This window comes from Pyrus communis, chromosome 11, assembly GCF_041283825.1.
Source record: "Pyrus communis isolate YQ-2024b chromosome 11, ASM4128382v1, whole genome shotgun sequence".
NCBI lineage: Eukaryota > Viridiplantae > Streptophyta > Magnoliopsida > Rosales > Rosaceae > Pyrus > Pyrus communis.
The window spans coordinates 30,838,904-30,866,609 of NC_142575.1; the positions used below are offsets into that span (position 1 = coordinate 30,838,904).

Sequence of the window (27,706 nt, forward strand, 5' to 3'; positions counted from 1 at the left end):
AGCAGTTGTCCTACTAAAGTTTCTTTTGTTGCTTTTATTATTAAAAATGTGAACATAATCAATCAAAACTTCATTTGCTTCTCTAAAACCGCTTATCGGAAATACTTTTGGTTATTAGAAAATACTTTTCACCTTTCAGAAATTATCTAATTGTGACCGTTTATTGGAATTACTTTTGGTTATTAGAAAACACTTTCAACCTTTTAGAAATAATGTAATTGTAACAAATTCGTAGTTTCAATCACTACTTCAAACCCTTTATTTTAATGGGCCATTGGGCCCAAATACAATTAGATGGGCTTTCTACAAACCCAAAAGATAAACCCCAATTTTGGTGTCAAAACTCAAAACCCTGAAGAGGACGAGCGCCAACCAGAGCCGTCTCTGAGCAACAATGGAGGACACGCCGATGGAAAACGGTGAGACCAACAAGGATTCTGAGGTGGCCCCAGCCTTAATTGCCGTCCACCCCACCCAGAGCTCCGTCGCAGTCGCAGTCGGGTCGGACCTCCGTGTCTTCGACCTCCTGTAAGCTATTTCCCCTTGTCTCTGTGCATTGTTCCTTTGGATTCTAAAAATTGGCCCCATTGAAATGCAATACGATTCAACTGTGAGCCCCTGAAGATTGAAACGGCGTCGGTCTCTTTGTATTTTCAATTGTACATGTAGAACAGAGTGTCAGTTTTGGTCAAGTTTTGAACTTTATGCTCTGTTTGGATTTGAGTAATTTGTCAGGAAAATTGGAAGTTGTAAATTCAGTTTCCCGTTGTAATTTAATACTTAATTAGCTGTTTTTATGTGATTTTATGAGGAAATTAATCAATTTTAGCAAAATAACTGCTTAATGTTTGTGTGACAGTGGGGGTTGTGCGGTTTCTTTGGTAGATGATTCTGGTAGTTCCCTTCATAAGGATTCGATAAGAGCCATTCGCTACGGAGCTGACGGGAAGCTATTTGTGTCGGCTGGTGATGATAAAACCGTCAAGATATGGTTGACTGAATCTTGGCGCTGCATTACCACTGTGTAAGTTATTGAAACTCCCGTGATATTGGTACTCTTATGAGTCATTTTGAGGATCATATCATCGAAATCATTCGATATTATTTCCACTTATCTTCGATATAGGTGCTCGGAGAAAAGAGTGAGTGCAGTTGCCATAAGCAGTGACGGTTCCTATGTTTGTTTTGCTGACAAGTTTGGGGTTGTTTGGGTTGTGGATGTGGATGTGTCTGATGGAAATCAAGCTTCCGTTAATAAGAAGGCAGCACCACTGCTTTCTCACTATTGTAGCATCATAACAAGCCTGGTGATTTATTTTCTACTGCTCGGGATTTATTTGTTTCTTACTCTCGCATAAATACTAATGGTTCTTCTTATATTGTAGGTGGACATTGTTTCTATGACCACCAGATATTCATGAGATGAGTAGTAATTAACATTGTAATTTTGACAGGAATTTTCACCAGATGGACGGTTTTTTGTTAGTGCTGACCGGGATTTCAAAATTCGAGTAATCCAGCATTACAACCCTTTCAGTAATCTGATAGCTACATTTGCAAATAGTTTACATGATTTTTCTTCTGGCAGGTTACAGTGTTTCCCAAGAAGCCTTTAGATGGAGCTCACGAGATACAAAGTTTCTCCCTTGGTCATACAGAGTGGGTGGCTATTTATTCTGTTATAAGACAGCAGACAAACTATATAGATAATGAAGAAGCTTTATGCAAACAATTGTACTTGCTATGTTCTTAGTCAGGGATTTCCTTTAAACCTCAACGCGATATGCACAAAACATGCAGTGAACTCAAATTTAAATAGACAGGCCTTGGTGTTTCTTATTAAGTTAGCAATTCGACATAAAACATGTTTTGGAAATCTTCTTGCAACTAAATGTTCACTTATCTTCACTTTTGTGCATCTATTGGCAGGTTTGTTTCATGCCTTGCCTTTGTTTGCACTCAGGAATGCCTCCAGGGGTTTCTTGTCTCTGGAAGTGGTGATTCGACAGTAAGTAATCATAGTAACACTTGGTCTTTGAATTTCTTCTGCATGCATCTTGTGTACAGTAAAGTAATCGATCCACGTTGAGCTTTCAGGTTCGTCTATGGGATATTTCTTCGGGATCTCTCCTAAACACTTGTGATATTAGGGAAAAGGTACTTCAATAGTTCTAAGTTTCCGGGATTCCCATTTTCCTCTTTGTTCTAAAATTTTCCTATTTCTCTAGCTGATACTTACCAGCAGTACGATAGTTTTGTAATTTTCTGTTGGCATGCTATTTACCTGATTTCATTCTGAAGGCAGGACTTTTAGAATCCAAAGGAATAGAAGAGTGCTATGGGGCCGTTACCAATTTGTGCACCATCCCAGATAGCACCCTTGTTGCAGTGGCTGTTCAAAGGCAAGTTCCTATCTGTTGGATTTTGTCTCTTTTTTCGTTGTGCGGTTGTCTGTTTATTTCATTGTCTTGATCCTCATTTGGTATTCCATTGTAGTTTGCAAGGAATAATATTGTTGAGCTGTGATCTTTCTGCCCAAACACTCCATGTGGCCAAGGTAAGGACCTCGATTAGTCAAGTAATTTGAACTGTAAGAATGCATCCGTATAAAACTACACGTTGACCTCTTATCAAGCAGCTGTAGTTGAATTCATTCACAAAAATTTGTCTTCTTTAGACGCTTTTCGTCTTGCCTAACATTACCATTGATTTTGATCATTTGTCCTTCCTGTTAACCCCTTTATCCTAAGTCTTAATTACCTAATTAATTAGCATGAAATATAGCTCCTTGGAGCTAAATTGCTGAAGATCTATGTCAAGACACGCACATAAAGTAGACATTTGTATTTGGTGTGATTCGAACAGGTGGTTTCTATCGAGGGAGATGCCTTTATTCCTACAAGTTTGGGAACTAGCTCATCGTCAGGATTATTGTGGATGGTAACCGGTGCCTCTAAATTGCCTGATTCTCAATACCCTTGTGTGGCCCGTGTCAAGGTTATCTCTGGCTTTAAGGATAACACTCCTGATTCAGTTGAGCACGGATCAATTGTTTTGAAAGACAATGAGATCCCCGGAGGTGAGAAATTGCTCGAGAAGTTGCAGGGAAGAGTGTCCTTTGACGAAAACTTTTTCTTGACAGCTGCTGAGGCTTTGAAAACATCCATGAGCAATTTGTTAATAAAAAAGCAGTACTCAACGGAGAAACGAGAGTTTAGAAAGAGAACCAGAAATGATAAGAAACTCAAGCAGTGATGGGATTCCTAAAACGTCAAAAGCTCCTCCGGAAACCGGTTTTGAGAAGCCCTAATGTGAACTACTCGTATTACTCTTTAGCTTGTAACCCTAGTAATTGTTTTTCCGTATCTTTGTAAGAAAATGATTGTTTTGTTTTGAGATATTAGAAAATCTGTACCTTTGCAATTTGCAATCAACTTGAGTGGACAATAATTTTGAGTAGGTTTGTATTCAAGTGATTGCTTTTGCACCTTCAGTAATTGTTACTTGGTCGTGTTTTAGAGAGAATTTTCGGTAGCCTGCATTTACTCCATTTGAAACCAATGTGGATCGTAGAAACCGAACACGGGGGTTTTGTGAAAGTAAACTCACACATGATGTGATTGGGGACCCCAAAGTTTTCTTGAACAGTTCCTAAGCCTTAAATTTTGTCTGCAGTACAGTATATCCGGTGGTACAGCCTACTACCTGCAAAATACTAGAATATGGACCAACGTCAGGAAATGAACGAATTATTATCTTCATGTGTGACCTGCACGTTTCTTTGCATAAACATCATGATTTTGCACCACTACGGGGTGTCCCTTTCAAGTCTGTGTTCCACAAGGCATCTCTTGTATTTGATTCATGACGCTGGTGAATCACATGATAATGATCATGGAATGCTAAAATGCCTTTGTGAGCCTTATCCACCTCCAAAAAGATGGACAAACTTTGCGAAGGCATAAGCTGATTCTCTTTTGCAAAAAATAAAAAGATAAAAAATAAAAATTTATTTTGAAAGTAATTACGATGCAAAAGAAATTAACTTTTCCGTTACGAAGTGGTGTCATAGCCCTTGTATGTCTCTATTTTGTGCGTGACATGCAAGTTTCTCTTTATAACTAGCAATTAGGTTAGTGATTATCTCTTCGGATTAGGAAATAGTCTCTTATCCTTAGACGGTTTAGTTAAGTGGTGGTGCATTTCGACACCTAATTAGGTCTTCACAATCATAATACAGAGACAAATCCGTACGGGAAATGTCTGCTTGTATCCACCAGGTGTTATGAACATTTTGTAATTATCATCTTAATAAACCCCACAAGCATATCCTTACGCAGAAAGTTGATCATCTTAATTAATCAAAGGTGATTATCCTAATGCATAACGCCATTAAAAGACAAATTTATCTTCATGTGTGACCTGCACGTTTCTTTGCATAAACATCATGATTTTGCACCACTACGGGGTGTCCCTTTCAAGTCTGTGTTCCATAAGGCATCTCTTGTATTTGATTCATGACGCTGGTGAATTACATGATAATGGTCAGGGAATGCTAAAATGCCTCTGTGAGCCTTATCCGCCTCCAGAAAGATGAGCTAGCTTTGCGAAGGCATAAGCTGATTCTCTTTTGCAAAAAATAAAAAGATAAAAAAATAAAAATTTATTTTGAAGGTGATTACGATGCAAAAGAAATTAACTTTTCCATTACGAAGTGGTGTCATAGCCCTTGTATATGTCTCTATTTTGTGCGTGACATGCAAGTTTCTCTTTATAACTAGCAATTAGGTTAGTGATTATCTCTTCGGATTAGGAAATAGTCTCTTATCCTTGGACGGTTTAGTTAAGTGGTGGTGCATTTCGACACCTAATTAGGTCTTCACAATCATAATACAGAGACAAATCCGTACGGGAAATGTCTGCTTGTATCCACCGGGTGTTATGAACATTTTGTAATTATCATCTTAATAAACCCCACAAGCATATCCTTACGCAGAAAGTTGATTATCTTAATTAATCAAAGGTGATTATCCTAATGCATAACGCCATTAAAAGACAAATGTCACATCCCAATCTACATAGTAAGATATTGTCCGCTTTGGCCACATCCTCACGGATTTGTTCTTGGATTTCCACCCAAAACATATCTTACTATAAGGAGTTGGACATGTACATATAAAGCACATCATTTCTTCTCTCCCGAACGATGTGGAATCTTACAACAAATTTGTACCCCATTTTTCCACTTCATTGCCCTCTGTCATTTCTCACCTTCCACATGGTAACGACAAATCATCACCTAAAAACAAATGGAAGACACCAGAAGGGATCACATAATCATGTCTTAGTAAATTAATTATCTACTTAATCCAATAACTTTTTTTTTTCTTTTTGCATAACTATATTGTCCTCCTTTTAAGTTTATCAAGGTTTTAATTTTCTAGCACTGCACCGTCAGATTTTAAAATCACTCACTTCATGTCATTTGATTGTTTGATTGTCTGGTCATCGATAAATTGATACAATTCATAAATTAAAGTAATTTACATAAACTGGTCGTACATCTGTCACGTTAACAATCTCACGTATGATCATACAATCAAATTATAAAAGGCATAAATTGAAATAATTTTATAAATGTAACGATGCAATATACGAACTCTGAAACTCCATAAATTAGCTAAAGAGGTGTATTCAATTGAGATTTTGAAGGATTTTAATTCTTTTAATGAATTTAGGGGTATTCAATTAGGATTTTAAGTGATTCTCTGAAATTCAATGTGTATTCAATTAGGATTTTAAAATAGTTTATTAAAATCTTTAGAAATTTTGGTGTATTCAATTAAGATTTTAAAGAAATTTATAAGATTCCAAGTGTATTCAATTATTATTTGATTTTAGAGAATTTGAAAAAGTTGAGGAATTAGAGGGAATTAAAGAGATTTCGTAGTGTAATTTAAGCATCCACAAATCTCACATCTCCTCATGAGATTTCGAGAGAATGGAATCAAAATTTTACATGAAATCGCTACAAATCAGTTAAACTCTTTAAAAATCCATGAATTTATTAATTAATTGAAATCCCTCATATTCTGAATTGAATAAGCGTGTAAAATATAATATAAATTTTCCTTGGTGCCGACAATACAATCCTATCTTACGCATGAAAAGAATATCATTGCCTTGAGGAATTGAGCAAAGTCAATAGATCAATTATGTATTGCATTTTTCTTTCTTTCTTTCTCTCTCTGGAACTGAGGGTTACCAAAAAAAAATAAGCACCCGACTTCTCTGTCCTTCCAGTTCCTATAAATTCTTATTTCCTTCTATTTTGTGTGGTCACGGTTAAGTCACGTCAACATTTTATATTGATTTTTTTATAGAAATAATAAGACAAAAGGCAATAGTAATATTTAATGTTGACGTAATTTAACCGTAACCGTATAAATAGGAGAGGATGAGAATGTATGAGAATTGTAAGGGCTGAGAAGCCATGTCCAAAAAATAATTGACTGACAACATCATCTTGTTTGAAGACATGTTAGTGGGGCTTGGCAATGGTGAAAGTGACTTAAACTTGTTTGATAGCAATCGTTGTGGGATCATCTCTTCTCTCTCAAGTTTTACCCCCATCGATCAAGACATCTCAATCGGTTCGTTATCCATCACTACATTTTGGACGACGCCTCGCGTGTGCTACATTTACGTATTGCTACCTACTCCTTCCATATCATTGAACGATGGGAGTTATGCTTAGGGGAAAAAATCTATGTCAACATCTCTCATCAATTACAATCGTGTTTGAAACAATCACTATAAGCGAAAAGCAAGATTTATAGGCAAGGGCGGATGTTTGGTACGGGTCTTTTCTGTACCTATCAAGTGTTTGATGTAATGCATACTAGTCATATCTTGATAGGTTTCATAGGCATTACTCGACAAGTTCTCTCTATATTATTCAATAGATTGCTTCAATATATATCAATATCAGTTGACATATGTGCAACATGATTTGATTGACAACAATGAGCCCACCAAGTGTTCGCCAAAATGCCTCTGTTAATAAACTGGATTAAAAAATTTGTGCGCTTCCTGTTCTATTTCTATCTAAAAACTTGTATTTAACCTTGAGACACTCAAAGATTCAAATCCTAAATCCACCATTGTTTATAAGTATATATAGTTAATGACACTAGAAAAACCTTTCGTGTTTGAAGTAATCGTAGACTAAAGAGTGCCAATTCCTAACTGTTGATCTGATGTGAGACCAAAGCATTATCAACCTTATGTTTCATAAAGATGACATCGGCTTTAGAATTTTAGTAAGAAATGTGTTAACGATAAGATCTACTTTGATGCTAAGTTTTATGTCACATTTTGTAGACTAACTTATATGATGAGTCGATTATGAGACCAAAGCATTGCCAACCTTATGTTCCGTAAAGATCACATCTACTTCAAATTGTGGTAAGAGATGTGTTACACGATAAGATCTACTTTGATATTAAGTTTTACATCACGTTTTGTCAATTGACTTATACGATGGGTACTACAAACAAAAAAGATAAATAATTTCAATGGTACAGTAGATTCTCTCGTTTACATTTTATTCAAAAGCTATGCAATCAATAGGCAATAGGGTGACCAAGATTAACACCCGTTACTAAATATTACCTCGAGGATAAAGATGTGATGTAGCAAATAGTAAGATAGGGTAACTTTTTTGGGCATAAAGAGCATTTTCTTTGCTTTCTTATTTGTTGTGTCAACTCGGAAAAGATGCAAGCTGTTAAGAAAAGCAAAATATTAAAATCCACTCGTACAAAGAATAATGATTTTGTTTCCCATTTCTTTCTTGGATATGTCATCGCTGTGGAGCCCACTTTTTTACTAAAGCCTAAAAGTTAGGCCTGAATGTTGGACCCGGCTCCACAATGGGGCCCACGATTTACCTGGTTTTTTTTTTTTTTTTTTTTTTAGTGAAATGTAGATCTCACGTCGTCTCGTATTATAATCTAACGATATTCTTAGATAATCATATACGACAATATGATCACATCCGACAAGTTTGCTTATTGCATTTATACCACTAATAAGGATGACAGCGATAACGATGCAATAGTACGGTCTAGCGATATTCTTACATAATCGTCTACGACTATATGACCACATCCAACAAGTTTGCCCATTGCATTTCTACCACGGATGAGGATGCAGTAGAGATGCAAATATGCGATGAGATGATTACCTCCGACCACTTTGATGCCATGATATGATAACTTCCGACAAGTTCACCTCTTCATCGCGGATGAGGATAATGGCAAGCTGAAGATTGATGAGAACGTTAGTTGGAGAGCAAGTACACAGTACAATCATTTTCACTTGTAAGCAGTAAATTTTAAATTTAACTACTATTAAAAATTATGAAATCGATACATAATTATGATAGACCTGTAGTGTGACATAGTTATTCTTGTACCGAGAACAATTGAAATTAAAAAAAGAAAAAAATAAAGCACGACCCCACATCTTATCTTCAGTCGAAGGCCCACACAGGTTTAACGTTTACGTAACCAACGGCAAAGGAGTTAGTAGCGGTTGTACGTCGTCTCTGATAGAACATGCAACAGTGAAAGAAAAAATCCAAAAATTTCTTGCTACCCGTTACTCTCAGTGGGCCCCACCCACTAACTATAGCCACGTCCGTTTTTTATTTTGTTGGGCCCCACTATTCACTTATTCGAGGGCTAACAAACAATCAAACCCCACAAGGCCTAATCACATGATTGGGCCAAACCCAAACCCCCACCCCCACTTTCAAATTGACGGATTGTTTTCTCTTGCAAGTAATTGGCTGTGCAGATATTACGCAAGACTGTACGATATGTGGATTATAATTAAAGATTTTGACCATATGACTATTTCATTACATTGTTGATAACGACCTTCAAACGATTTGTCGTCGTTGAAAATATTATTTATATATAGAAAATTTTATTTAAACTCATCTGATCACTTTTTACATTTAATTTAAATTTTAAATGTTAATTGTCTATTTTACCCCTATTGCATAATTACTATTAAGTACAAAATCAAATTTATGAATAGATCCACATACTATAATTAAACCCTAGCATCACCCTTTGTTTATCCTATGTTCATTCCGACTAAAACCCTAATAACTCTAATAGAGAAAAACAAGTTTTTCTATTGATGAATGGTGATTTTGAAGTTATTAATCCTCCAACTAACGTATGAATCGATTTATAGATATTTTATTTATTTGTTTCTTCTTTGGATTAAATTTCATACTTTTATATTATATTATATTTATTTTTCTTTGTTGTGTGTATGCGCCCCAAAACACCAAGAACTTTTGATTAGCCCTTTATATATTTAGTGACTGTTTCTAAATAATTATTTCGGTACAAAAAAGTTTAGTTTATTTGAGAGAACTGATATGTTAACCTGATTGTGAGCTTTGAAAATAAAAAAGGTAAAATTATTTTGTGTTTATTTACGATATTGCCTATAACTTGAGCAAAATTATTTATGTTTACCTGGTTGTGATTTTTTTTTTTTTTTTTTTTTTTTTTTTTAAGATTTGAGAAAAATACATAAAAAAAGGGGCAAATTACACTTTCATTGTAACATCCCACATCGCCCAGGGGAGTGATCCTTAAATGTATATTCACATCTCTACCTAGCACGAGGCCTTTTGGGAGCTCACTGGCTTCGGGTTCCATGGGAACTCTGAAGTTAAGCGAGAAGGAGGCTTGAGCAATCCCATGATGGGTGACCCACTGGGAAGTTGCTCGTGAGTTATTTGTCACATCCCGGCCCGGGGCGGATCACTTCCCGGGCCCACTCCACCACCGTAGCACGATATTGTCCGCTTTGGGCTTACCATTCCCTCACGGTTTTGTTTTTGGGAACTCACGAGCAACTTCCCAGTGGGTCACCCATCATGGGATTGCTCAAGCCTCCTTCTCGCTTAACTTCAGAGTTCCCATGGAACCCGAAGCCAGTGAGCTCCCAAAAGGCCTCGTGCTAGGTAGAGATGTGAATATACATTTAAGGATCACTCCCCTGGGCGATGTGGGATGTTACAATCCACCCCCCTTAGGGGCCCGACGTCCTCGTCGGCACATTTCCGGCCAGGGATTGGCTCTGATACCAATTTGTCACATCCCAGCCCGGGCGGGACTATATCCCGAGCCCGACTTCACCACCGTAGCACGATATTGTCCGCTTTGGACTTACCATTCACATCCCGGCCCGGGGCGGATCACTTCCCGGGCCCGCTCCACCACCGTAGCATGATATTGTCCGCTTTGAGCTTACCATTCCCTCACGGTTTTGTTTTTGGGAACTCACGAGCAACTTCCCAATGGGTCACCCATCATGGGATTGCTCTAGCCCTCTTCTCGCTTAACTTCGGAGTTCCCATAGAACCCGAAGCCAGTGAGCTCCCAAAAGGCCTCGTGCTAGGTAGAGATGTGAATATACATTTAAGGATCACTCCCCTGGGCGATGTGGGATGTTACAATGGTAAGCCCAAAGCGGACAATATCGTGCTACGGTGGTGGAGTGGGCCCGGGAAGTGATCCGCCCCGGGCCGGGATGTGACATTCATACCTTAGGTTTGGGATCTATTTCAATTTCTTATAACATCTTCAAAACATTTCACTTTCATACCTTAAGTACTATTTTATTTCAAAATAATACATTTGTTACATTTTCCATCGATTGATTTGTTAAATGCTGACATGGCTGCCACATATATGCCACATGGCAAATAAAATAATTTTTTAATTTTTTTTAAAAAACCTAAATTTTCTCAAAAAAAAAGAAAAAAAAAATTGAAAAAAAAAAGGATAAATTACACTTTCATACCTCAGGTTTGGAGTCTATTTCAAATCCTTACAATATCTTTAAAACATTTCTCTTTCACACCTTAAGTACTATTTTATTTCAAAATAATACCTCCGTTACATTTTTATCCATTGATCTGTTAAATGCTGACATGGCTGCTAAATGTCTACCACGTGGCAAATAAAATATTTTTTAATTTTTTTTAAAAAACCTGAATTTTCTCAAAAAATTGAAAAAAAAAAAATTTGAAACCAGTGCCTTCCCTCGCCACCCCCCCCCCCAAGCGACCCTAACCTAGAACCCAAAGACCTGCAAGAAGAAGAAGAAGAAGAAGAAGAAGAAGAGGGAGAAAAGAAAAAAAAAAAAAAAAGCCTCAGTTCGTCTCACCCAAGCCACCCCTTTCTCCCATCCCCCATCACCCACAAAAATTCCACTCGAGATTATGTGGATCTACCACAAAATCAGTCCAAAAATCATCTCAAACTCAAAGTATTTTCAAAACCCACCCATACTGAAAATCACGAGATCTCGACTCGAAGGGGGCGGGGAAGGGGGAAGGTCGCTCGGCCCCAGGAGGGGGGAGGGGGAGGTCACGCGGCGCCGAGTGGGGGGGAGGGGGAGGTCACGCGGCGCCGAGTGGGGGGGAGGGAGGTAGGTCGCGGGGTGGGGAACGAAACTAGGTTTGGGTTTTTTTATTTTTCCTTCTTCTTCTTCTTCTTCCTCCTCCCTCTTCTTCTTTTTCTTCTTGCTGCTGCAGCAGGTTTTTTGGGTTTTGGGTTAAGGATAGGGATGTGGGTCACTGGGGGGAGGGGGGAGGGATAGTGGGTTTCATTTTTATTTTTTTCAATTTTTTTTTCTTTTTTTGAGAAAATTCAGGTTTTAAAAAAAAATTAAAATATTATTTTATTTGCCACGTGGTAGACATTTGGCAGCCACGTCAGCATTTAACAGATCAATGGACGGAAAATATAACGGAGGTATTATTTTGAAATAAAATAGTACTTAAGGTATGAAAGTGAAATGTTTTGAAGATGTAAGGAATTGAAATAGACCCCAAACCTGAGATATGAAAGTGTAATTTACCTTTTTTTTTCTTTTTTTTTTTTTTGAGAAAATTCAGGTTTTAAAAAAAAAAATTATTTTATTTGCCACATGGCAACATTTGGCTGCCACGTGGCATATATGTGGCAGCCACGTCAGTATTTAACAGATCAATGGATGGAAAATGTTACGGAGGTATTATTTTGAAATAAAATAGTACTTAAGATATGAAAGTGAAATGTTTTGAAGATGTTGTAAAGAATTGAAATAGACCCCAAACTAAAGATATGAAAGTGTAATTTATCCAAAAAAAAAAGGATAGGTGAAGAAGCTAATAGGAGAAACAAAAAGAAACAAAGATGAATCAATGAAAATAAAATTTTATTTAAAATTTTTATTTTGATCTTAATTTTCATTGTGTTTTTTTTTTTAATACGATTTTTCTATAGCTCCCTCATAATTCTTCATTTAAGCTTCTTCATCCATCATTTCTTTATGTATTTCTCATCTATCGTCACGTAAAAACTAAAAACAAGATGATTATAAAACGTACCCTTCTGACTTTTATTTTTTAAAATATTGTATTAAGAAATAGAGTGTGAAATGTAGTAAAAACAAAGTCAAGAACGTTCCAAAACTTTCATCTATAGCCTAACTAGTCATGTGGGATAGATGTACCATGTTAATTTTGGACCTTTAATGTTGCAAAGACAGAAGCTCAGGCCACATGGTATGTTAGAAGTAAAAATGAGTATGTGAATATCACTATCCTTATCGAATAAAGCATACAATTGATTACATTTAAGTAGTACTGGATTTTGCATTGGTGAGGTAAAACTAGGCATTTTAGACTAAACTCAAAAGTTGAAATCCGCTAAAAAATGGATTAGTATTTCTAATCACCACATGCCATATGAGGGGTTATGAGTTATTGTTTGCAAAAAAACAAGTGCCTCGTATTTGCAACAAGCACGCATTTAATAAACGTGTGCTACACAAATAATATAGCAATGTGGTAACGCTTGTTTCATCGAATGTTTAAAACAACTTATGCTAAAAGTGTTTTAACTTTTGCTTCATGAAATGTTGGTACTCTCCCAAATTTTAACCTAATCTAGGTTAATCAAGGGGCTGAGTCGCGGAAGAGATTTTATCATACGGCATATACGTCTTGCCACGAAAACCTACTAATTGTCGGTGGCGGGTTCGGACCTTTTTTTTTTTTCCTTTGATTGGGCAAGGTATAAAGGCTTGGTGGTTCTTGTCTAGGTTATATTAGTGGTAGGTAAGTCCTAGCGATCGTGCTGCTTGAGAGATCAAGAAAAATAGTTAAAACAGAGATATTTGAGTGAAGTGGGTGAACTTGTGCGAATCAAAAAGGAAAGTAAAAGACAACAATAATTGATGGTTGCAGTAGAAAAATGTGTTTATTTGCGATTCTGTCTTGCCCAGCTATTCGATGGTAAGTCAGTCAATAACTTTTCATAAGTCAAGATTGGCGACCCTCGCCTATGATTGACACCGCCCTACTAACTACAGTTCTTTCAAGGCTTTTTAACAAAAATTATTCTTGGGGTTTGTATAATTTCTCACTTTGGTCTTTTAGATTTGAAATCAGTAGAAGTAGTCTTTAAGTTTGTCTACCATCAATCATTTTGATCTTTCTGTGAAAAATCTTCATTAAATAAAAATGAAACGACGAAAATATCTTAAATTTTTGTCCAATCATGTTGGTCCATTATTTATTAAATTGAGTGTATTTTTATTATTTGTTCTTTATTTAGCATAATTTTTCAAGGAATAACCAAAATGATTGATAGCGAACGAACTCAAAGACTACTTTTATTGATTTTAAATCTCAGCAACCAAAGTGATCAGTTATGCAAATCTCAGTGATCATTTTGACTAAAAAAACCTTCTTTTAATAAAGTAACTAGAGAAATGCTAAAGAAACTTTTCCAAAATTGAAACTCTTTCTATACTTTTTGTCAACTCATGTCTTTGACATAATATCTTATAATAAAACATACATTAACGTTAAATATGTGGTAACAAAGAATTCATGAAAAGTCTTCATTAGCATTTCTTAAATAATTATATACTCATGATTAATTGTGTTTTATCACGTAACAAGAAAGTGAAGCGACATCAATAATTTGTGCACTGTAATATCAAAATGGAAACTATATAATAACTTTGCATGGTGGATATATATATAATCAAAGAGAAACGTAGGGATGAGCTCAACACTTCCTATGAGTGCCGTGCGTTTATTTGTGCATTCATAACTGCAGAGTCCGCAGAGAGAGTTTCACACAAAGTCCAAGCGAGTCACGACAAAATACCCTCACAAAGTAAAGATTTTTCAATGTGGCTACCACACGAGACGGTACATTACGTGTTATTGTACAAATGTTAAAATATATGTGTTAAAAATTTAATAACTTAAAAAATAAAATTTCTCACTATTTACATAAAAATACATTGTGTATCATCTGTATTCCCGTCACAATAAAAAAAATTTACTCACAAAACCTCTTTATAGAAAGATAAAATGTAATCTGTTTGAGAAAATAGAGGCCTATTGTATTATTTTATTAGAGAAAGAAAGCTATTCAATCATGTGAGAAAACTACAAAAGTAAAATATTAGAAAAAATAAAAATTCGAATTTCTGGGTTTTGTGGTGGTGTGGTCAAAACCACCATTTCACTGGCAGGAGGCTGTGTGGTCAATACTCAATACTTCTTATGAGGACCGTATACGAGCGGTGGAACACAAATATTAAAATAGGCTTATTTTCTAGTTACATTGTCTAGAACTTGATTTGATTTCGTTTGTATTTTTTTAACTTAAAAACATGTACTTTACTCACTAACACTCGAAATTTATTATATTTTAACTTATGAATCGTCTCTTCTATCTAAAACTTACAAGTCGCATTTGAAATGTACGTGGAATCTACTACTCAATAAGACTATGCCTCATGTGTCAATGAATTTAATTATAGATCTCCACTATAAGTATGCATTAACAATCAATAATTGGAAAAATTAAGTTTAAAATAAATTAAAGAGATGAAAAAAATAAAAAAGAAATGGATTAGCTGGTACACCAAAATCAAACCCACATAATGGAGTTAACATGATTAAGGCAATTTGGAGCAAATTTTGCTTTTAATGGAATAAAATGACGATTTTTGAGTTTCAGCGGCAAAATGGATGAAAATCGAGTTCCAATGGCAAAATGGAGTTAATTTTGAATTTCAGGAAGTAAAGTAATAACTTTTGAGTTACACACGTGCGGAGGAGAGGTGGTGGAGGATAAAGTAAGATTAAAATTGAGTTTCAGGCACTGTAGCTAAAAATAAGCCATTGAAATGTAGGAAGTGTCTAAGAGTCTGAATTTCACATCTATAAATTAAGAAATTTTGCGTGTACTTATAAGTTAAGTTACTCCTTTTATTGTCAATTACCCTTTAGACTAGATTGAAGATTAGACTGAAACTATAACCTAATTGTCAGTTTTCTTCATGAACTATCTTTTCAGCCAATTTACTATGTTGAACTAAGATGTAATCTGCCAATTCAAGATTTTTCTTCAATTTTATAAATTACATTTAATTTATCGTAGAACCTCAACTTTTTTTCTCATCTATTTATCTATGAGAGTTGTTTTATAAATGACATGGTTAGAATGTCCAGCTAAAAATTTTATCTTGTTTCTCACTCTTTAAAAGGAGAAAAGGCACCCCAAAACCCCACTCTTTTCACTTCCCCTTTAAAACAGAGGGCCTATTCTTTTCTCCATCTTTCGCTTTCTCTGTTGGCCAAGTTGCAAATTCCTGCCCAGAGGAAGTGAATTTGATCGATGGGATGCAAAACCCACTAGCAAAAAGTGAAATATTTTAAGAGGGGGGGAGAGAGAGAGGTTCATATATGAAATGGTGGGCTCTTTCATTTCATAGGAAGAACCAAAAGCATTTATGCCAAAGTGGGGATATAGAACTCCTTTTGCTGCAATGCCAGAGCTGCTCTCTTCTTATATTTCCCTGCCCTGATCACATGGCATGCATGCTGTTTGTTATGATGGGAATTTGAGCCCCAATTTGTTCCAATCCCCAAAAAATATAACCACAATTGAAAGAAAAAAAATACCACTTTATGTTTTTTTTTAAGCTTTCATCTATGGAGGCCACTGAGATTTAGCGACAACCCCCTTCCATTTTTATTTATCTTAGATTCTTCCCTTTGTTTCCATTTTCTTCATTGAATAGGAAGAAAACCATTTAATTAACTCTACTTTTCAATCTCATAGGAATTTTCCAGACAGACGTCTGTTTCATAGCCGAAATTACTGACCTGGTGAAAGTAAGTACTAAAGTTCTCATATATTCTTTCTTTATTGTTGCTAATCTCTCGCATGGCAATGTTGGATTAATTTTGCTCTACTTTTGATACTCAAAAGGTGGTTTTTGAGTGAAGCTTGTTTCATAGCCGGACTATTAGGGTAAGTTTCCGAATACCGCTTCTCGAATACTGTTACTGTCTCTCGTGCAAATATCTGATTAATTTTTTTAGCTAATTTGCAGTGATTAATTTAGATCATTTGCTATAGAGCAAAGTAATGCTGAGGAACAGATCCAGAGCAGTGACCAGCAAGCAACCTCTAATGGCGGACTCTCAACCATCTCCAACTCATAAAAACTACTCAAAAAGCCCATCATTCTTCGACTCTCCAAGATTCAGAGGCTTCGCGATAAAGGGCAGTTTCGAAACCGATTCAAATTTGATCAGCCCAACTTCAATTCTTGACACCACCAAGCCATTCCCCTTCGGAAGAAACCCGTTTTCGGGTGACCAAATCCAACCCAAAACCCCAAAAACTCAACCCGGGAACAAACCCTTTTGGGAGAAATCTGAGGCCAAAGGCATTGGCCTTGCTCTGGTTCAAACACTCAAAGATGAAAACTTGGAAGACAAAAATTCAAAAACCAGTAACCGTAAGGTCCTGTTTGGCACTAAGCTCAGAGTTCAAATCCCCAAGACTTTGAATTCCCAGTTTTCAGAAACTGGGTCTGTTAACTCTGGCATCCAAACAGAGAACCCAAATTCGGGTTCGAATTCAGGTTCAGGGTCTGGTTGTGTGAGCGAGAGAAGTGAAATGGAGCTTTCTGAGGATTATACTTGTGTGATTTCTCGTGGGCCGAAGCCGAGAACGACTCACATATTTGATAACTGCATTGTGGAAAGTTACCATACTATGTCGGATCAGTCGAGCTCCGGTTCTGAGAATTTTCTTAGCTTTTGTTACACATGCAGGAAGAATCTTGAACAGAAGATTGACATCTACATTTACAGGTTCGTTTCAATGGCCCCTTCTTCAAATGATTATTCCGAAACTGTTTTTGTAGGAAGTACATCTGTTGCTTTTGTCGTAGGTGCTCTTTTCTAGAAGAACAGGATTAGTATTCTTTCCTAGAACACACTTCTAAGACCTATAAAGTTTATAAGTTTTTATATCTAGCGTAATCAAAAGTGCTTTTTATCGTCACAAAACAATTCTAGCTCTTCTTCAAATATTTACTCTGAAATTGTTTTTGTAGGAAGTACTGTTCGTAAGGGCTTTTGTTGTAGGTGCTTTTTACTTGAAGAACAGGAGTAGTCTTCTTTCCTAGAACACACTTCTCCGACCTACATAGTTTATAAGTTTTTCTGTCTAGCGTAATCATAAGTATTTCTAATCGTCAAAAAACACTTTAAGCTTTTCTAGAAGCCGTCTCAAACACGTTCTTATTCAATTATTGGAAGTTTCAAGTTTGAAGACGAAGATACTGGATTGCATGCTTCTCTTAATAATCACTAAACAATATACGTACCGCTTATTATTGGTTTAGTGTTTCTAGTTCTACTTTTGATCAAACATTTGCAGCAGTTATATGTATCCTACGCTTAAATCATTTTTTCAACATTTGTTTCTAATTAAATAACGATTTGTTGTCTGTTTAATGTCTCGTGTAGAGGTGAGAAGGCGTTTTGCAGTCAAGAATGCCGGTACCAAGAAATGCTCTTGGATGAAGTTGGGAACACAGAACTTGATGATACATTTAGGAGTTGTTCTTGAATGATTGATCTTAAAGACCAAAAAAGTTAGGTCCTCCTATTTAATTTTTGTATTTGCCTTGTTTATTTTTTCATACCCTCTCCACTGCAGATAAAGATAAGAGAGGATGAGGTATTCTAAGTTTGTAGAGTTCTGAGTTTTTTAAATTAATGACTTAATGTCCTATGATTATGATAAGTTGTTATATGTTCTACGTTTTAAATCGTTCATCTAACATTCTATGATGAACTTATAATATCGCCCTTTTAACGTCATAGTTACATGTAAATTCTTCTCCTTCCCTACTTTCATAAGTTAAAAAGACTCAGAACCTGCCTAACTTTTTTATTTTCTAATCAATTGTTGATAATTTTAACTGCACAAGAGGTTTTTTTTTGGGTTGTGGGGAGGTCATAATTTTTTTTTTTCGGTAACATAAGAGAGTAAATCACCTCAAAGCTAACTTAATAAATGATGAAATAGTTCGAATCCTAGAGATTCTTCTACTAGATATGAACCAACTTGCACTCCGCTATGCATACTATAAAACTGGTACTAGTGATAGTGTGAATTAAATTAACCACTCGTATTAACAACTGCAAAACTATAGACCAAAATAAATTATTTAATTTCATGCAAACAATTAATGATATAAACGATAGAAAAATCACACACAAAATTAGTATAGAAATTTTAAACTCTCGAGAATAATTAAAAGAGGCGACAGTTTGATCGGATAAAGGAAAAATAAAATGGAGAAAGAGTTAGTCCAAATAATGGATCCAAGGTTCCATACCTATTATTTATACATTACTCGATGGCTCGGATAATTAAATATCGGTAGCAGTTAAGAACTGTGATGCAAATTGCAGAGGCTGTCCAAACATCTGCTTGCATCACCCCACATACCATTATAGAGAGAGATTTTTTAGTGTGCCGGAAATACGACTTGATACAACAAATGTCATAATACAAATAATTGGATACTTAAAAAAAAAAAATTATTTGTATTAGTATACCGAATCGTGTTTCTGATACACTAGAAAATTTCTCCATGATGGGTATCTAATCTAAACCACATATTATTAAACACACCTTGTCAATCAAATAAGCAAAAAGGATGGTATTAACCCTATATTCACTATTTCAATACCAAAATAAAATTAAAAAAAACTTTAGTTTTAATGAAAATGGACAAATAAAGGTGTAGTGAATAGTACAAAGGAAAGGTAAAAAATTGGTTTTTAGTTAAAAGTAAACAGTACTCGAAGTGTTTTGTTAAAACTTCAAAAAAAAAAAAAAAAAAAAAAAAGGCATTCATGTTGAGCACATTGGATGAGAGGTATATCTTCAGTTCAGAAAATAATCTCTCGCATGAATAAGCAAAACTTGTGATGGATGTATATATCAGTACAACCGAAGATATATCTCTTTGTATATCAACAAACTTACTCATGGTAGATATATGGTGGATATAAATACAATGAATAGGTTACACAATAAACTATAAAGTATCTCGTATACTAGTTATCTATTAATAAAACACACTTTGTCAATCAAATACGTGAAAGAAACAGTATTCACCCTATATTCACTATTTAATACAAAAACAGAAAGAAAAAAAAGTCATATCGTTAGTCATGTTGAGTGCATTGAATGAGAGGTGGTTCACAACATAATCTCTCGTGTGAATAAGCAAAACTTGTGATAGATATATTTATCAGTACGGCTAAAGATATATCCCTTTGTATATCAACAAACTTACTCATAGTAAATATATGGAGGATATGAATACAATGAAGTTATCTTAGGTTACACCTCAAAATCTCTCATATAAATAAGTAAAACTAACGATAAATGTATAAAGAAAAAGATCACAATGTATCCGAGAAAATATCTTTTTATATATATCTCTAACATCACGTGATAAAAGTGTAAAATAGAGATGTAAACACTACAGAATATGTCATTAGTTGCACATCAGAATCTCTCGCCTGATGAGGCCAACTTACGAAGAAGCCAAAAGCACTTTGAAGATGTAATGAGGGAAGAGGGAAAAAGAAGACTAGTTTAAGATAAAGGCTGCCTACAGGGATCGGACAAAAGGGAATGTTGTCTGTCAAATGTTACTTTTGAAACAAGTATCAAAGTTGGCTTTGGCATTCACCCCTTTCTCCTGTTCACGTTCCACGCCCATACCACAGTGAAAATTTGGACCGCGGCAACAAAGCAGCAAGAAAGGAAAAGAACACTCGGTCGCTATAATACAGCAGCAACTTGCATAATGCTTCCACGAAATGAACAAAATTCAACACAAGTGTGTACGATGATGGAAATGGTGTGGCTATCAATCCCCTATTGAAAAACACTTGCATGAAATGAGACTCTAAGGTGGCGGCACATGAAGTTGAAACACATGACATGCTTAGATACCGCCCCCTTCGCATCCCTTTTTCATGTAACTCGCTCTTCAAATCACCAAATGCTTTGGTCATAAGACAAACCAACCATGGACAGACCACCACCAAGAGCTTGGTTCGTAGGAGTGCTCAAACGAAAATCAGTTAAGAAATTCTGGTTTTAACTTCAGAACCTCCACAAATACGTACGAACCGGTTTGCACATTGGAGAATTAAGTTACGGAAAAGAGAAACCTTCTCGGCTTACTTCAAATTTACCAATCTTCCATGAGAATAATCCTCAAAGATGAAACGAAAGCAACCCAAGCTGGAAAATATTCTGAGTCGCCGCGGGTGCAGCGGGTCGGAACTAGCGTTTGAAATCTTTTCGATACCGTTGATATTTTCGATATCATGTTTTGTTAATATTTCCAATATATCGAAAAAACTCTTATATTAACATTTTTTTTAAGTTTCATTTTAAATTTTCGTAATTTCCATCCAAACCAACCGATATCGATGTCTACATTTCCATGATACAAATTTGCAATATACATCGATTTCGCAACACAAACAGCACCCAACAATCTCTCCCAAGATGGAGGGGCTTGAAAATTCTGTGAACAGTATCAAGTTTCAAATTCTCATTGCGACAGAATCACCAGCAACTCGCAGATTCAAATCCATTAAGCTATCGAGTATCAAAGCACATGACTCACATCTAAGCCGATCGAAAGAACATTATGCGCCATACAGCAACATCAATGGAACAGACCATATAAATCGAACAGATAAATAATGTTTAACATCCATAAAATTAACGTACGAATATGAAAGATGACGATAAACAAGCTAGCATCGAAGTTTAAATTAGACGACAGAAGAACAGACTCAACATTGAAACATAAATAGAAGACATAAAAGTTCACCACAAATATGTCCGACGCTACAATGCTCCACCGGATCGATGGAAGACAAACAGCTTTTCCATACATCATGCATTCTTCAACACAAGTGATGATGTACTGGAACCGCATTTGCCTTCAGCAAGGAACTATTACACGCGTAAAGAACTACATCACGAACTGCTAACGAACACAGCTCCGGAATACTGTACCAACTTGCACCCTGTTTCACACACATTCAAAAGAAACTAGTCACAACTGAAACAAATTATAAAAGAGTTGGTGAACACAACACCGAAGGGGAACAGGAAAACAGATGTATTACCTTGTCGATGGTGAGGCGAGATCAACAATCTCCAAGTATGAAAACAATGTGAACACCACAACCGGCACCATTCATTTCCAAGAACAATGAACTAATAGGTACTTCCAAACTCAGGACATCATACAGGACAGAACTACAGATTGACCAACCCTAAAGACGAAAAACCAATGAAGCAGAAGTACGAAAGAACAATCAATGCCCCTTCCCTCTTTTCTTTCTCAAAAAACAGAAAAGATAGTGAAAGGTGAGAACACCCTTTGACAAGAGTGTAGTTAAAGGGGTTAGATTGTTGTCAGAAGTAAAGAACGTTTCGTTGAGTATGAAGGCAAACAAGGCTATAACAGGAAAGGCAAGAGTGTTCAATGAAAGAAGATTACCTAAGCAGCTATTGCGGCAACGCTGAACTAAGGAACAAAGAGACTAGCCAATGTTAGAATATTTAGAAGGACACTAACTCTGAACCCTAAGGATACAAAAGACATAATGCAGAAGAAAAATGAAACCTATAGAAACCTACAAAGTTCTGTATGGATAGATCACTAGACATTCTACAGCATGTACAGTAACCAAATGAAGACACCTAAACCTAACTCTAAAAGGGTTAAGAATTAGCAAATTTGTGAGGGGATTACATTGGAACATTCAAGTCCAATGTAGTTTCCCTCGGATTTCATATGTACGACGGGTTGCTCAATCCCTCCTGTTCCGGAGTGCTGGCAACCATCCGCTTCAAAAGTACAATCCCTGTACCACTAGTTCCCCTCTGCTTCCTTCAAATTTCGGGTAAGTTCCATGTCGAAAATCCCATATCACACATACCATGCCAATTTTTCCCAATAAGCCATCATCTCCCCCATTCAATAGTGCAGACAACCATCCACTTCGAAAGAACAAGCCTTCAAAAGTACAAGCCTATCACAATTTCCTTCTGCTTCCTTAAAATTTCGGGTCAGGTCCATCCATGTCGAAAATCCCATACAACACATACCATGCCACTTTTTCCAGAAAAACCATTCATCTCCCTAATGCCAACTCCACATCCAACATCCGGAGGTCGTTAACCCACCATAACCATGACTTGAACTTGTAGCACCACTACAGAAAACTAAACACACTCATCACAACCCGACTACCAAGTCTACCAACCCAATTTATTCATTCTATATACAATCTAAACCTATTTACAGGAGCCTAGTGCTCCCATCCGCCCTTCATTCATCGTCAACATCGAGATTCAGAATGCGACGCAGAGTCTTGGTCGCGGAGTCAGCATTGTGAAAGAGATCTCTAGCAGAAGACCCACCATGCTCCCTAGTTGGGGATGCAGGTGTAGACTTGGCAATTGGGTGGTGCATTTCGATATCAGCGGGCGACTTGGGCAATTCGAGCGACACGGTTCTCTTGGGTCGGATTGAAAACTTGGGGATTGGCAACGAACTCGGTGGGGGAGAGTTCGAGTAAGCCGGACCGGCCCAGAGCTCAGAAAATGAAAAACTTCGATTGAAGTGCTTGCCTTTCTTCGAGTTGTTGACATTGATAGCAATTGGGGTGCTTCTAATCAATGTTCTGCTATCAGACTGTGAAACTGGACTAGATGTATGTATCTTGTTTGGACTAGGTGTAGTTATCCTAGGAGGAGAACCAGAGCATGCTCCCTGTTTGGATACAGGAGTAGAGCAAGCCTTGGATGGGGTTGGGAGTATACCTGACCCGGATTGGAAAGTCCGGCAATTGATCCCTCGGAAGTCCTTGGACGGCGACGGGCCGACTCGGCCCGGCCCGTGTGGCTTCCCCTGGCCATAGTACTGGTTCTTATGCTGCGCCACAACCAGAAGAGTCTCCATTACAAAAGATTCAGTGAGTCAACGAGTACAACTCGGCCGAGTCAGTCCGATTCTCAAAGTAAACGATCTACTTCTACAACTCAGCCCCAAAATACTCAAAATTGCAACTTTACGGTAAGAATCGCACGGAAAATCAGTCCAATCGAAGACCCAGATCCCGATCAGATTCAGATCAGAAAAAGCACCTATTTCGCTGTAAATCGAAAGATCAAAACTGAAAATTAGATCCAAGAACGGCGTAAAAATGATTACCCCAAACACGAAATACACAAAACCCATGAAAATTAAACATTCAAATCGAAAACCCATGATTATTTTCTCGAGAAAGTGATGGAAAATTACCAAATCGAGCGAGAAAATTCTCACTTGGACCACACAGGCAGTAATCACCTCTCCATCTTTGCTCTGCTTCTGGTTCTCGAGCACTGATTTTTCGGGGATCGGAGTGAAACGAGGAATTGAACCCCGGAGAGGAGAGAGGGAGGGAGGGAGGGAGGGAGGGAGGGAGAGGTACAAGGAGGAGAGACGAAGAAAGCACAAATCTGAAATGGCTGTCTACAGTTGTAGTATATAACAAACGTACAGTACTACTGTGGTGTACTCCCTTCTTGCGGTGCTCCCTCAGTACTGTATCATGTAAGCATAGTTAAACAAGTGGGTCTGGCTTTCGTTATATTTACATAAGTACCATTTCATCATGGATAGTCTGGGCCCTAGCCCCATACATGGCACAGCCCAGTTGACTATTTTACCCTTTGAAATTTCCTTTTTGGACGAACAAAATCAAAGTCTACAAAATTGCTCCCTTAACGTTCAAAATTGTACAGCTAATTTACGTTCAAAGTTGTACGGCTAATATGATTCTTTGTTAGCCACTACAGTATGAAATATTGTTCAAACATTATTGTGGTTGCACGTAAATTAGCAGTACAACTTTGAACGTTAGTTTCATTTAATTACAAAAATAATTATTACCATTTTTATGTATATCTGCAAACAATACGAGTAGTTAGTTTAGCTTGTTTTAATTATTTTATGTTAACAATCTTAACTATTAAACGATTAAAATGACTTTGAGATCCGAAAGTATACTTTCGTTTTAATCTTCTAGTTCATATTATGAAAAGGAAAAAAAAAAAAAAATATATATATATATATATATATAATGCTTCTAGTTCCTTATAATCCTAATTTAGTTTATGAAATGTAATTTTTCAGGGAGGAATGAAGGTAAATATATATAAAATAAAATAAAAAAGGTATTTGTCAGCTTGTCTCTTGAACTTGTACGAAGTTGCCAATTTTTCTCTGAACTTTAATTTTAGTCTATTGACTCCCTAAACTATTATAATTAATCAATTTCCTCCTGAACTTTAATTGTACCCCTAAAATTTTATAAATAACTAATTTCTCCTACGTAGATTTTAAAATTCTTCATCCAATTTTCACCTATCCAATTTTTCATTCTTTTGCCCACATACAGTTGTCATATGTTGTCTTCGTGATCAAAATGAATAAAAAATTTAAAATCTAGCATCAGGAGAAAATGGGATGTTTATAAAAGTTCACGGGATAAATGGCTCAAAGTAAAGTTTAAGGGAAAAAAATTGGCTAATAATAAAAATTTTGGAAATTAATTAATTAAAATTAAAGTTCTTATAAAAATTAACAGCTTTATATAAATTTGAGAGAAAAATCGATAAATATGCTTATAAAAAACACTCATGACTGATAACTTTATTGAAAATCAAAATAAAACTTATTAGTGGTGAGGGCATTTTGGGGAACCTAGATAAATATGAATCTAAAAGGTCGGACCCACGAAAGTCATCTTTACTAAAATATGTGCAAAAATATCGGCACAAAAAATAGTGTGAAAATAAATAAATAAATAAAAAGAGTGGTTGGAGACTTTGACGTGTTGTGCTGTGGATCAGCGACCTACACGTGTCCGTCTTTTTGGGTCGGTCGCATAATTTTGCTCTCCAACTTTAAAAAATTAAATGAATTCCCGGAGCTAATATTTTATAAAATTTTCAACTGGTATGGTGAAATTTTTTTTCTAATATTACATTTTTACTAATAAATGTAGGTTGATTTTTTAATAAGTTGAGTTCAAAAAATCAATAATTATGCTGTTCATTGTGTGATTCAATTAGTGTAAATATATTGTTGCATTAAAAATAAATAATTTTAACATTTGTCTTCTTTTCTCGTTTACATTTTTGGTTTCTTTTTTTTTGTTTTACGTGTAACGAATTTGCTGTCATCCAATTTGATAATGCAACACCATATGTAAAACTAAACTAAAACAGTACCTTGATAATAATTTTTTTTCTATGTAACAGACAAAGATATGCATGAAAATAAAAATAAAAATAAAAATAAACAATGTTTCTCCTTTTTCCCGCAACGAATAAATCCTGAAGTGGGGATCTTTGCTTTGGTGGGTGGGCTCCAAAGGTGGAAAGATGCCCACGAATACCACAATTTCACTTTAGTAACGTTATTAAAATGAAGTGGAATAAATTGCTCAAACCAGGGATGTAGCTCAGATGGTAGAGCGCTCGCTTAGCATGCGAGAGGTATGGGGATCAATACCAATAAATTTTGTTAGATTAGATATTAAATTAGCTATTGACAAGGTTCATACTCACGTTATCCAGTAAGGGGTCTCAACTTCTTTTCATCATTGTAGTAACGGAACACTTACCAATTGACATTCGATGAACGACACCGTTTTTGGGGGTCGAAAATAAAATTAAGGGTAAATTACACTTTCATACCTCAGGTTTGGGCTCTATTTCAATTTCTTACAACATCTTTAAAACATTTCACTTTCATATCTTAAGTACTATTTTATTTCAAAATAATACCTCCGTTGCATTTTTTTTTTTAACAATAAATTTTGTTAGATTAGATATTAAATTAGCTATTGACAAGGTTCATACTCACGTTATCCAGTAAGGGGTCTCAACTTCTTTTCATCATTGTAGTAACGGAACACTTACCAATTGACATTCGATGAACGACACCGTTTTTGGTGGTCGAAAATAAAATTAAGGGTAAATTACACTTTCATACCTCAGGTTTGGGCTCTATTTCAATTTCTTACAACATCTTTAAAACATTTCACTTTCATATCTTAAGTACTATTTTATTTCAAAATAATACTTCTGTTACATTTTCTATCTATTGATCTGTTAAATGCTGACGTGGCTACCACATATATGCCACGTGGCTGCCAAATGTTTGCCACGTGGCAAAAATAATAATTTTAAAATAAAAAAAAATACCTGAATTTTTACAAACAAACAAAAAAAAAAATGAATACCCAATACCCCAGCGACCCACATCTGCAAGAACAAGAAGAAGAGGGAGGAAAAAAGAAAAAAAAAATTGAAACTATCCCTCCCCCCAGTGACCCACATATGTAAGAAGAAGAAGAAGAAGAAGAGGGAGGAAGAAGGGGGAAAAAAATTGAGCGACCTGCATCTGCAGCAGGAAGAAGAAGAGGAAGAGGAGGAAGGAAGAAAAGAAAAAAAAAAACCAACCCCCCTCCCGGCGCCGGAGAACCAGCTCCCCGCTCTCCCCACGTGACCCTCCTCCCTCCGCGATTTGGTGATTTTTAGCGCGAGTGAATTTTGAAATTACTTTGAGTTTGAGATGATTTTTGGACTGGTTTTCTGGTAGATCCACCTAATCTTGGGTCGGATTTTCGGGGTGGGTGATGGGGGATTTTTGGGAGGGGTGGCTCGGGTGTGATTTTCGGGTATTTTCTTTCTTTCTTCCTCCATCTTCTTCTTCTTCTTCTTCTTGCAAATGTGGGTCGCTGGGGTTTCAATTTTTTTTTTTTTTTTTTTTTTTGTAAAAATTCAGTTTAAAAAAAAAAAATTATTATTTTTGCCACGTCACAGACATTTGGCAGCCACGTGTCATATATGTGGCAGCTACATCAGCATTTAATAGATTAATAGATGGAAAATGTAACAGAGATATTATTTTGAAATAAAATAGGACTTAAGTATGATAGTGAAATGTTTTAAAGATGTTGTAAGAAATTGAAATAGAATCCAAACCTAAAGTATGAAAATATAATTTATCGTAAAATTAATTATGTCACCCTCATACAAAGACACAACTATGCCGTAATTAAGGTCAACAGGGTTATAATAGTCAAATTTTCTCTGCCTAGTACACTCAGAAACAAATACTT

At 36.0% G+C, this 27,706-nt stretch overlaps 3 protein-coding genes across 7 annotated transcripts; 2 read left to right on the top strand and 1 right to left on the bottom strand.

Moving 5' to 3' along the window:
- The first annotated feature begins 286 nt into the window (after positions 1-286).
- On the top strand, positions 287-3,525 carry LOC137742404 (uncharacterized). The gene is made up of 10 exons (XM_068482262.2): positions 287-528; positions 860-1,024; positions 1,127-1,307; positions 1,455-1,511; positions 1,589-1,659; positions 1,930-2,008; positions 2,098-2,157; positions 2,302-2,402; positions 2,497-2,557; positions 2,866-3,525. The coding sequence occupies exons 1-10, from the start codon at positions 395-397 to the stop codon at positions 3,253-3,255; spliced, it is 1,299 nt and encodes a 432-aa protein (XP_068338363.2). The 5' UTR covers positions 287-394; the 3' UTR covers positions 3,256-3,525.
- Positions 3,526-15,384: 11,859 nt separating this feature from the next.
- LOC137742459 (protein MARD1) lies at positions 15,385-18,215 on the top strand. Of its 4 annotated transcripts, none has more exons than XM_068482330.2 (4): positions 15,385-16,285; positions 16,383-16,424; positions 16,507-17,275; positions 17,936-18,215. In XM_068482330.2, the coding sequence occupies exons 3-4, from the start codon at positions 16,542-16,544 to the stop codon at positions 18,036-18,038; spliced, it is 837 nt and encodes a 278-aa protein (XP_068338431.2). In that variant the 5' UTR covers positions 15,385-16,285; positions 16,383-16,424; positions 16,507-16,541; the 3' UTR covers positions 18,039-18,215. The 4 variants fall into 4 exon arrangements, with proteins under 4 accessions (XP_068338431.2, XP_068338433.2, XP_068338432.2 ...); XM_068482332.2 differs by having other exon boundaries at positions 15,604-16,285; positions 16,533-17,275; XM_068482331.2 differs by having other exon boundaries at positions 15,665-16,285; positions 16,496-17,275.
- Positions 18,216-21,074: 2,859 nt separating this feature from the next.
- Positions 21,075-24,111, bottom strand: LOC137741642 (uncharacterized). 2 transcript variants are annotated; one of them, XR_015953301.1, is made up of 3 exons: positions 23,833-24,111; positions 21,647-23,683; positions 21,075-21,544 (listed from the first exon to the last, which is right to left on the bottom strand). XR_015953301.1 is itself a non-coding variant. In XM_088679623.1 (2 exons), the coding sequence occupies exon 1, from the start codon at positions 23,488-23,490 to the stop codon at positions 22,858-22,860; it is 633 nt and encodes a 210-aa protein (XP_088535749.1). In that variant the 5' UTR covers positions 23,491-23,631; the 3' UTR covers positions 21,075-21,544; positions 21,647-22,857. The 2 variants fall into 2 exon arrangements, 1 of the variants encoding a protein (XP_088535749.1); XM_088679623.1 differs by lacking the exon at positions 23,833-24,111 and having other exon boundaries at positions 21,647-23,631.
- Positions 24,112-27,706: the final 3,595 nt, after the last annotated feature.

Bases quoted from the DNA above. Each gene is read 5' to 3' on its own strand.
- LOC137742404 (XM_068482262.2), top strand. From the start codon at position 395: ATGGAGGACACGCCGATGGAAAACGGTGAGACCAACAAGGATTCTGAG. The intron at 1,025-1,126 runs GTAAGTTATTGA...TCTTCGATATAG, and splicing joins TGGCGCTGCATTACCACTGT to GTGCTCGGAGAAAAGAGTGA. The intron at 2,558-2,865 runs GTAAGGACCTCG...TGATTCGAACAG, and splicing joins AAACACTCCATGTGGCCAAG to GTGGTTTCTATCGAGGGAGA.
- LOC137742459 (XM_068482330.2), top strand. From the start codon at position 16,542: ATGCTGAGGAACAGATCCAGAGCAGTGACCAGCAAGCAACCTCTAATG. The intron at 17,276-17,935 runs GTTCGTTTCAAT...TGTCTCGTGTAG, and splicing joins ATTGACATCTACATTTACAG to AGGTGAGAAGGCGTTTTGCA.
- LOC137741642 (XM_088679623.1), bottom strand. From the start codon at position 23,490: ATGGAGACTCTTCTGGTTGTGGCGCAGCATAAGAACCAGTACTATGGC.